Source organism: Delphinapterus leucas, chromosome 10, assembly GCF_059928025.1.
Source record: "Delphinapterus leucas isolate spDelLeu-1000000601 "Yukka" chromosome 10, BTC_Dleu_Yukka2, whole genome shotgun sequence".
NCBI classification, from domain to species: Eukaryota; Metazoa; Chordata; class Mammalia; order Artiodactyla; family Monodontidae; genus Delphinapterus; species Delphinapterus leucas.
In genome coordinates, this window is record NC_143138.1 from 56394178 (window position 1) to 56405788 (window position 11611).

General features: G+C 37.3%; 1 protein-coding gene across 11 annotated transcripts in view; it reads left to right on the forward strand.

Moving 5' to 3' along the window:
- GOLGA4 (golgin A4) overlaps positions 1-11611 on the forward strand; it is a 124402-nt gene that overhangs the window by 63382 nt on the left and 49409 nt on the right. For all 11 annotated transcript variants that reach the window (XR_016394679.1, XR_016394678.1, XR_016394682.1 and 8 more), the window contains 3 exons: positions 4761-4939; positions 8278-8406; positions 10931-11086. Coding sequence is in view for 5 of the 11 variants with exons in the window: in XM_089919020.1 (XP_089775146.1) it covers positions 4761-4939; positions 8278-8406; positions 10931-11086 (464 nt within the window). In the remaining 6 variants the exon portion in view is untranslated. The remainder of the gene's footprint in view (positions 1-4760; positions 4940-8277; positions 8407-10930; positions 11087-11611) is intronic.

Sequence of the window (11611 nt, forward strand, 5' to 3'; positions counted from 1 at the left end):
AGTAGATTTCCATTGCACAAGTGATATTAAATTTCTGAAGGCCCCAACTATTAAATTTCTGAAGGCCCCAAGTATTGCAATATCTGGTTTATGCCACTAGGTGGTAGCATTATTTTATTTTCATTTATGTAAACTCTAGACCAGTGGTTTTCAAACTTTTTAATCACAGGGATCTCCTTACACTCTTAAAGCTTACTGAGGTTTCCAAAGAGTATTTGTTTGTGTGGGTTATATGGATTGATATTTATTATATTAGAAATTAAAACTAAGAATTTTTTTAAAAGTTAATTTTAAAATAACAATTATAAACCTATTACATGTAAGTATTGAATACTTTTATGAAAATTACCCATATTTCCCAAAACACAATTTAGTGTGAAGAATGGCATTGTTTTACATTTTTGCTTATCTTATTGTTTGGCTTAATAGAAGATAGCTGTATTTTCATGCCTGTTTCTACATTCAATCTGTTGTGATAGGGTCACAGAAAGGGTCTCATGACCCTAGGATTTGTGGACCACACTTTGAAAACTGCTGCTCTAGACTTTTGCTTTTATTCACAAAAGACACTTGATGATTGGATGGGAATTCTGATAAATCTTTGTGTTGTTTTTTTCTGTTAATTTGCCTTTCATTCATTTCATAGTACTAGCTGTGTTTTTCTGGTTTTATATCACATGCATTTTAGCAGCTTTTTTGCTGGGATAAAGAAATAAGCACTGGCTTACTTATTCATTCTTGATGTTATTAATCAGCTTCTTAGTTAATCTAGAGGTGGCAGCCTTTCCACATTTCTGCCTCTTTGCTTCTTCCCTGCAGGGGGAGTAGAGTGGGTCTTGTTATTTTTACAGTAAAGTGTCCCCTGGGACAGTGCAACAAAACAGTAATGCTGCCTAGAATCTCAGAATTCCGGCATTTGTTATTTATTATGATTGGTTAGGACATTGAGAATGAGGAGGGGGAAAGACAGTGAAGTGGCAAAAGCAAATGCCACATTCTTCCTAGCTTAGCCTGAGGATTAGTTCTTTTATACACCTCCCCCCCCCACCACCCCCCACCCCGCCTGCCTTATTACTTCAACTGTCTTTTTGTGAAATATTTTCTTTATATCACCCAATGCCTAACATATGCTTGGCAGATGTCAAACATCTAATAAATATATGATGAATGAATGGTTGGATTATTGAGCTGTAGATTGCCAACCTTTCTCATGTAACTCATATAGTGAGCATTTGTCCATTTTCATAATTCCCATGGATGTGAGTAAACCTCATCTGAAGGGGAAAGTGATAAGCCAGCAATAAAAGGTCTGCCCTGTGTTTTTTCTTAACTGATAGAGGACCATTCTTAAGGTACATTCAATTTTTTCTAGAAATATTTTCAAAGTTTTTTTTTTTTTTTTTTAAAGCAAAAATTGCCTGAGATACATTGAATTTTGCTTTGGAAGAACACAACGTGTTCTTGCAACATTTGGCGGCAGTTCGTGCTTAGCCTTCCTGTTGGTGTGTGCTGTGACCATGGTTTCTCTGTGCACTCTTGCATGTTGGCAGAAGACTTGTCAGCTGGGGCTGATGCACGCTTTCTTTCTCCCCACTCACTTATCCTGTGTTGGTAATTGGAAGACAAATTATGTAGACATTCAGAACATACTTCTTTAGTACTCAACATTAAAATCCTAGCATAGTTTCATTTTGGAAAGAGTGGGGAATTCACTTGAGAATATTATAGGCTAAGGACACCACTTTACTATGTCTGGTGGTTGCAAGATCAGAAGGTGAGATGTTTCTGGTTAGTAAGTAAGCTCTCAGTATATCCTCCTTCAACATTGAAATGGGACTCGTTGGACACAGACTTCCTGTAAGGAAGTGGCTTCATTTGTGGTAGAGTGTAGAGTGGGTTTGAAATAAGTTTTCTGTATGTGGATATAGAAATGTGTTTTATTGCCTCTTTAAAATTTTATTTTATTTTGGGGGGACTTAACATTTTCATAAAGCAAGATGGAGGTGGAAAGCAGTGAGTTTTTGTATGTCTGTCAGAGGTATAATAACATGCTGCATTTTGTTGAGAGTTAGAAGCCACCAGTAATTGATTGGTTCAGAAATTCTGGTTTAGTAAGGTATATTATTGCTCAGCTGAGCTTGATCAATGTCAGCATTCTTGGTTTTAAAAAATAATGCAAGGTAAGGATTGTTCCTTAAATCCTGTATATTTAAGTTGATTTATCATCTGAAGGCAAAGTTGGATGACTCAGTTGTTACATTTGAATGAGGACATCTCAAAGGTGTCTTTTTAGGTATAAAATTATATGGTTCTCTGACAAGGTGGCAGAAGGTAGGAAGAAAGGATTAAATTTAGATGAAAAGAACTTTGGAACCAGATCTGTCCTACCTTAATCATTATATGATGGATAATCAAGTGACTTAGGAAAGCTATTTTGGAGGATTAAACACTAAAATTAGAATATAATATAGGAGAATATACTAAAATTTACTGAGTATGGTTAGAAAAGTTAACTATTGGAAAATTATATCCAAATAGGAACTTTGTGGCATAGATTTTTTTGTTATTTGAGAAAGTGAGAGCACTACATCTATTTTTATACTATATCGGATTCTGGAATTTAAAGAAAACAATGAAAATTCACTTGGTATTGACTGTGTACAGTTTTGTTTTATTTTGCTTAATTGACAAAAGTTTTCCATTTAAAACTGTCTTGCTGGAAGAATATCAAAACTATTTTCAGGTTCTCTAGAGCCTGATTTAAGATATTTCTGTGAAGTGCTTAGAAGTGCTAATGTAAGTGCAGTCTTACATGCCAAATATTAGCAGTAAGGAAAAGATTGTGATGACATCTAATAAGCATTTTAAAATATCGTCATTCCATTTTTCCATGTTTTTCTTTCCCAGATTTAAACCTTCAGCTCAAACTAAGCAGTAAGCACTCTGCTACAGAATTTCTTTCCCGTAATTGATCAGTTTACTCCACTTGTTTTTGAGAAACTAGGAAACTAATTTCTTATTCCTAGCAAGAGGAGCTTCTTCATGCTCGACACCAGAATTTATAGGAAAAGAATATCTAACTAAAACAAAGAGCATTTCCCTTTAAATACTTTATTTACCAACATATTTATGTCTAAGGATTATCATCTTGGTGTTTGTAGGCAAATATCAATAAAGTTGGAGTAGGAATCTTTAAAAATAATTTCATCTAATTAATATGCCTTTGAAATTTAGACCTTATTTGAACTATAGTTTTATACTTTGTGCGTATAAAATGAATAAATTGGGTAGATTTTTTTAATATCAAAAACATGGTTGCCAGAGAAGTGTTTTTGTTTTGTTTTGTTTTGTTTTTTAATGTAGTGAGCAAAATAAGTTGTGTTTCTTGGTTGTTACCAGAATTCAGCTTTTCTCTTGCCTTTTTCTGTACCTACTATAGTTCATCATTAAGAAAATGCTTTAGAATACGTGTTTGCTTCAGGTATGCAATTCCTTTGCCCAAACCACTGTCTGTTAAGTCAAATTGTGGTTAATAAAGCAGCTTTTAAATGAGATATCATAGGTTGAAGTTCCACATTTCTTATACCACTGGGAGTGAAAATACTACACATGTCAATGAACTGTCACCTCTGGATATATGTTTCTTAAAAGGATTAAAACCCATCTTGAAATTTGATGTTTTATTTATAGTTCGTCTCTTTGGTAAAGGGAAGTCTGGTGTCTTCTAGTCTATGAGGACTAAAGGAAATAGTCTAGGATGATAATAGCCGTAGGATTTTCACAGGCTACTATTCTGTCAGTAGAGAGAGAAAGAAGGGGAGAGAGAGGGAAAGTGTATGTTTGCACGCATATGCAGTGCACACAAACATATATACACACACACATATACATAAACACACACACATATATATTTTGGTGTCAAGTTACCCAGCTCTTGCACCCATCATATATGACTTTATTTGATACTAGATGAGCTGTCCTTAAAGATCTTACTACTCTAGCCTAGATGATTGTTTATTAAGGGCCTGAATTCTTACTTATTTCACCCAAGAACTCCCTGCTGGTAGTGCCTTTTTATTCACGTTGAATCAGGTAAAGATTTCTTTCTAGTTAACTACACTAATTCGAAACTTACACAGTAGTAGGTTTCATATCAAAATACATTGTTTAAATATGTGATTCAGACAGTAAATATTAAAAAAAAACCCTGCTGTTATCATATGGTTAAGAGGTTTTTAAAAATAAGATTAGTCAAAGAATAATTTTTTCATTCTTAAAAATGTCCTAGTGAGTATATAATAGTATTACCTAATTATTGATAATAATTGGATAATTATTAGATAATTGATAATAATTAGATAAGAACTGCATCACAAACAAAAAAGCAATTGGAATTATATACTACAGAAGTAGGTACAAGTCTTCATTTCTTTGAATTTGCTATCCATAAGGACACTTGTGGGGAGAGTGGGCAATCTTTAGTAATTTAATATTTTTTCTAATATTTTTTCTAACTTCTGAGCTTAAGTTCATATAAGCAATCTTAAGATCTGAATCCAGAACTCAGTGACAAATTGCTTTCAGTGACTGGACATTTCTGTGGCTTTTAACTACTCAAATATCTCTTGGCTTAAAACAGTGATGAGTTTTTTAACCTCTTCTGCTACTGCTGCTGTTAGTTCCCATAAATTGAATGTAAAACACTTTAGCTCAATGATAGTATTTCTTGAGATACTTGTTTTCTGCTGTTTTCATTGTAGCTTTTGAGGAACTTGAAAAAGCCTTGAGTACAGCCCAAAAAACAGAAGAAGCACGGAGAAAAATGAAAGCAGAAATGGAGGAGCAAATAAAAGCCATTGAAAAAACAAGTGAGGAGGAGCGTAACAGACTTCAACAAGAATTAGGCCACGTGAAACAGGAGGTTGTTCATTTAATGAAAGTAAGAATAATTCTGGATTGAAATGGGCTACGGCAGTGTTGAAACTTAAGTCTTAGGCTTTTCCTACATCTTTGATAGTAAAGAAGAGTTAATTTGTATTTTGTTGGAGACCTTGATCATTTCGTGATGTTTAGATTATAGGAAAAAAGCACTTTGATAGAGAAATGAATGTGTACCTTTTTGGCTATACTTCCCAGAGATAGTCTCTGCATATAATTTCTCTCTTATGTTTTCTAATCCTCTCTTTAATTAATTAACTAAGTTATTTACTTGGCTACATTGGGTCTTACTTGCAGCACATGGGATCTTCATTGTGGCGTGTGGGATCTTCTGTCGTGGTGCGCAGACTTCTCTAGTTGTGGTGCGCGAGCGCGCAGGCTCAGTAGTCGCGGCACGTGAGCTTAGTTGCCCCGCGGCATATGGGATCTTAGTTCCCTGTCCAGGGATCAAACCCACATCCCCTGCATTGGAAGGTGGATTCTTAACCACTGAACCACCGCGGGAGTCTCTTTATTTATTTATTTTTTAAACACAAAAGGTGGCATGTTATTTTTACTGATCTGTATTTTGCTTTTCCACTTAATAATCTGTCTTGGAGGTTGTTCTTTATTATTGAGTTGATAATGATGCCCCATTTGTTTTAAAGACTGCTCAGGACTTCATTGTATGAATAGCTCACAATTTAATCAGTCTTCTGCTGATGGATATTTAGGCTTTCAGTTTTTACTGCTGGAAATTGTGAATATCCTTATCATATTTGCTCACATCTGTGTTTCTTTAGAATAGATTCCTAGAAGTGGAATCTAGGAAAAAATTACATGTATTTATAATTATTGGATAGTTGCTACAAGCTCAATGGAGGACAGTTTATACTTATGAGCAATGTATTAGAATATGTTCCCCCCTCACAAAGATGGTATTACCTGAATTTTTTTATCTTTCCAAGCTAAGTTAAAATAATGACATCATTGCAGTTTTTTTAAAAAAATAAATTTATTTGTTTATTTATTCTTGGCTGCATTGGGTCTTCATTGCTGCGCGCGGGCTTTTCTCAAGTTGTGTCGAGCAGGGGCTACTCTTCATTGCGGTGCGCGTGGGCTTCTCACTGCAGTGGCTTCTCTTGTTGTGGAGCATGGGCTCTAGGCACGTGGGCTCAGTAGTTGTGGCTCGCGGGCTCTAGAGCGCAGGCTCAATAGTTGTGGCGCATGGGCTTAGTTGCTCCGCGGCATGTGGAATCTTCCTGGACCAGGGCTCGAACCCATGCCCCCTGCATTGGAAGGCGGATTCTTAACCACTGCGCCACCAGGGAAGTCCTGTAGTTTTAATGTGCATGTCTCTTACCAGTACGACAAACATGTTTTTGTATGTTTACAGGAATTTATAGTTTTCCTTTTTGAGTCGCCCGATCAGATCCTTGATTCATTTTCCTCTTGGGCTGTTGGTCTTTTTGTGATTTGTAGAAGCTTTTTACCTATAGTAAGAATTAGCCATTGGATATAAGGTGCGTTTATCCAAATAATTTTCTCAGTTTGTTATTTGTTGTCTTTGTTTATGATTTGCTTTTGTTTTGGGTTTTTTTTTGGCTATACAGAAAGTTTTCTTTTCCTTAAATGCTATCTGGATTTTGTTCTGCTTTAAAAACACATTCTCAGTTGAGATGAAAAATTTTTTTTTTATTTTTCTCATCTAACACTTTTTTTTTTTTCTTTTGTATCCTTTGACCAACATCTTCCCATTTCTCCATCCCCAGACCTGGTAACTTTGCCTTCCATCCCACCAAGTTTTTTTTTAATTTATTTATTTTATTTTATTTGTGTTTGGCTGTGTTGGGTCTTCGTTGCTGTGCACGGGCTTTTCTCCAGTTGAGGTGAGCGGGGGCTACTCTTTGTTCTGGTGCGCAGGCCTCTCACTATGGTGGCTTCTCTTGTTGCAGAGCATGGGCTCTAGGTGTGCGGGCTTCCGTACTTGTGGCTCACGGGCTCTAGAGCCCAGGGTCAGTAGTTGTGGTACACGGGCTTAGTTGCTCCGCGGCATGTGGGATCTTCCCAGACCAGGGCTTGAACCCGTGTCCCCTGCATTGGCAGGCAGATTCTTAACCACTGCGCCACCAGGGGAGCCCTCTCATCTAACACTTTTATGTTTTCATTTTTTATGGTTAAATCTTTGATCCAACTGAAATTTATTTAGTGTGAGGAGTGAGGTAGGGATCCAACTTAAATTTTTTCCAAATGACTACCTAGTAGCCTTCAAATCATTTCTTTAATAGCCCATGTTTTCCCTTCTGACATGCCATACTACCTTTATTACATACTAAATTATTGTAGTGCTACGTATGGGCCTTCTGGATTCTCTGTGCTGTTCTACTGCTTTGTCTGACTATGTGCTGGTATTACACTAATACCAGTTTTATAATATGTTTTAGTTTTATAATGTTCTATTTGGTAGCCTCTCCTTGTTATTCTTATTTTTCAGAAGAGATCAGCTATTCTTGCATGTTTATTTTGTCCAGTGGGCCTTCCCTCATTTTGTTTTATTTGATTATATTAAATTTTTGAATTTATTTAGGGTGATTTGACATTTTTATAAGATTGAGTCCTCCTATTCAAGAAAGAACAAGGTCAATACTTTTTTTTTTTAAATAAATAAATTCATTTATTTTTGGCTGTGTTGGGTCTTTGTTTCTGTGCAAGGGCTTTCTCTAGTTGTGGCAAGCGGGGGGCCACTCTTCGTCACGGTGCGCGGGCCTCTCACTGTCGCGGCCTCTCTTGTTGTGGAACACAGGCTCCAGACGCGCAGGATCAGTAGTTGTGGCTCACGGGCCTAGTTGCTCTGCGGCATGTGGGATCTTCCCAGACCAGGGCTCAAACCCGTGTCCCCTGCATTAGCAGGCAGATTCTCAACCACTGCGCCACCAGGGAAGCCCAATACTTTTTAATAAGTAGTAGTACATGCCTGGAAAGCTAGGCATAAATAGATGGGTGTAGCCAGAACACCTTGACCATGGTGGAGTGCCCTCTCTGAGAGCATCCTTATTCCTCCTACTGTGCTTCCCTATCCTGATTGGTGGGGAACATCTTTGTATGATGTGGAATTGGAGCTTCAACCCCATAGGACTGACCATTGCAGCTGCAGCTCTCTTTGTCTTAAATGAGGAGCAACACTTTATTGGTTTATCTTTTAACTCTCAAGAGTTTGGTGACTTTTGATTTATGTGGGAAATATGTTCCAATTTTTCCTCTTAAGAAGCTATTAACTTGATTATAATAAAGTATTATTTAGTTGTAGAGTTACATATTTTATTCTGGGTGTCTCACTTTAACTATTTGGTTGTGTTTCAGAAATCCTCAGAACAAATTGCAAAATTACAGAAGCTTCATGAAGAGGAGCTGGCCAGCAAAGAGCAGGAACTGACTAAGAAGTTTCAGACCCAAGAAAGGGAATTTCAGGAGCAAATGAAAGTAGCTCTTGTAAGTACCTATTTTGTTTTGGCCACATTATAAAGTTGTCAGCCCCTCACCCCTGCCTCCCAGCTTGAGGTCACGCTACTGGCAGCCTTAACATTTGAGTATGCAGAGAGGGTTGGCCGTAGGCAGGAATGAGGCTGTCAGAGCTTGTTAATTTAATATTACCTGAAAATTAAATTTTCTCATCTAACAAGCTTTTATTAATCAGTTTGTTTATCATTCCTCTCACCCTGGCTGTAGGCTGTGATTAGGGAGAAGTAAAGGGGAACATAGGGTAACTGAAGCAGCGACTGTGTAACTTAGGAAGAATGTCTAAAAACTCACCAGACTGAATATATCAGAGCTTAAGGTTCAGAGAGTTTGCCTGAATGCATTTTAAAGAAGACAAAATGAAAATAACCAAGTAGTTTTCATTTTAAGTAGAATAATTTCAGTAATTTTCAATCCATATGATGTTTAAAAAGATAAAGTAAAATGAGAAAACTGACTGAACTAACTAAAACAATAACCAGAAAAGCAAAGATAGAAAGATTTGTTGGAATAGTATAATTTGGAAGTTTAAAGCAAAAAATTTTTTCTCTTGAACTGTGAAGTATTAATGCTGAAAATGTAGTTTACTGTTTTTATATGAAGCTATTATCCATGAGATAATATGTATAATTAAAAAATACTTTTAGTATGAAAGAATGAGAAATAGTTTTTATAATTTTAATCTTTTTTTTTTTTGGCTGCATCGGGTCTTAGTTGTGGCACACGGGATCTTTGTTGAGACATGCGGCCTTCTCTCTAGTTGTGCCGTGCGGGTTTTCTCTCTCTGGTTTTGGTGTGTGGGCTCCAACGCGTGTGGGCTGTGTAGTTGGCGGCACACGGGCTCTCTCGTTGTAGCGCGCAGGCTCAGTAGTTGTGGCATGTGGGCTTAGTTGCCCCCAGCATGTGGGATCTTAATTCCCCGACCAGGGATCAAACCTGAGTCCCCTGCACTGGAAGGCAGATTCTTTACTACTGGCCCACCAGGGAAGTCCCTTTAATCTCCTTTCTTTTACACATTTTTTTTTCACTCTCAGCTGGACCTGGGGCTCTGAGGATTTCCAGCAGCTGTGATCCTTGAACTGAGTCAGGGAGTTCTCTAATCTCTGTGGGGCCAACAGGCACATGGTTTGACAGTGCTGTTGGCTGAGGTTAGTGGTTTAGTCCGTGGTTGTGAAATGTACACCTGTACGGGTACATATTTGTATTCTTTGTTGGTCCAAAAAGGATTTAAAGTTGTTTACAAGAGTACTTAAAAACTATAACACGATAGCATACCTTTAAAATAGGGACAAGGAAATAAAGGAACAAAGCGAGACATTAAGGACCTAAATGAAGCTGGGAATGATGCTAAAAATTCAAGTCATAAAGACCTGCTGTGGGTTTTCATGCTGGAGTAATTGGGGGCACTGAGCCTTGAACATTGGCCTTGTTAATACTGTGTTCGGGAACTGATATATTCAGACATATTCCCACTGGCGAGCACAGGACACAGACACACGTAAAACACGTATGTGCACATGCTCTCGCCCCCTTCCACTCCCCTTCCTACCTAGTTTCTCAAAGGAGTTAGCTTGGAGTTGAGAATCAAAATTCTTCAGACTATTAAAATTTCTTCTTTTATATTTATGGACGTAGATAGAGATGCATTTAACATATGGTTTACATTAAACAATATAACATTTTTTAAGTGATGTTTTTAAATTGATGTTATAGAAACTAATATTTTCTTATCAATCTACTTATAATATGGTACAAAATCTTTACTTAAGGCAATATGCTTCACCAGAGTGAAATGGACTGAAAATATTACTGTTGGCCACATGAACCCTAAGCAATAGGTATAGAGAAGTATACTTAATTGGAGTCCAAAGTCACTAAATGTCAAAAGTGCTCTCTGGAGCTTCTCTTTTCAGAACAGTAAACGTATTAATATGAATGCTGATATATACTAAGGACAGTCAAAGAAGAAGCTTGTCAGGGCCAGACCATCTGAAGACATATATAGGCTTTTATAAATATTTCCTTGATGTAATCCATATATTCACATGTAATCTTCTAATTTTGATTTGCTTTTCTGTGTGGGGTTCCTTATTATAGTGAGGTATTTCTCATAAATCATATAAATTTCTCAGCCTAGAGTTGAAATACCAAACTGGCATGCAGAGAAGAGGTAGTAACAATTGTGTGACCCTGCACATTCAGTGATATTTTGCAAAACATTTTAAGTAGTGAAAAAATAGCAGACGTAGTAGGGTTACTGGAACAAAATTTTTCATATCAATAGTGATTGTGACAAAGATTGGCCAGATCACACGGAAAAAGCCACAGTGCCTTATTTCTGCAGACCAGGGTGTGGGAAGAGAGGTAATGATACTGCCTACCTCGCAGGGCTGGTGTGAGGATCAAAATGAAATGAATGAATGATTCCTGTGGCAGTGCTTTGGGAATGCTGAAGATCTACATGGGTCTAAGGTGGTGTTAACTGTTTTTGGCACAGGAAAAAAGTCAGTCTGAATATTTGAAGATCACTCAAGAAAAAGAAGAGCAAGAATCTTTGGCCTTGGAAGAGTTAGAGCTGCAGAAGAAGGCAATCCTCACAGAGAGCGAAAACAAACTTTGGGACCTTCAGCAAGAAGCAGAGACTTATAGAACTGTAAGTTTAAATACTCTTCAGGTTCCACAGCTGTGGAACTGCTTGTATAGGAAAACTGTTGTTATCTCTGCAGTTAATATAAGGTTGTAGAGACGCTTTTGTTTTAGATTTACATATACATGCACTCCATTCATTATTAGGTAGTAAGAGCTGTTCATGGGAGTGGTTTTGATGTCTGCTACATGGTGCTCCTGACCTGCCTTTAGCTGGCTGTATTTCTGTCAGCCACTCGCTCTGATTCTTTGCCCTCAGGCTGTGCAGCATCTTAGCTCCACTGCTTACTCACCTTTCATCTTTAGGAAGTGGCCTCATTTTGTATGCAGCACTTGCCCTGACACCTTCCTGCCTGTTCAGCTTCATCTCGTGCCACGCCCTGGACATAATTCATTCTCTGTTTATATCACAGTTTAGTTACCCCATTGCTCTACTTTGACATTTAACTTTTCCCCAATTTTCCCATATTATAAATAGTCCTGTGGTGAGCATGTTAGTATATATATCTCCGTGTGCACATTTTAAAATCCC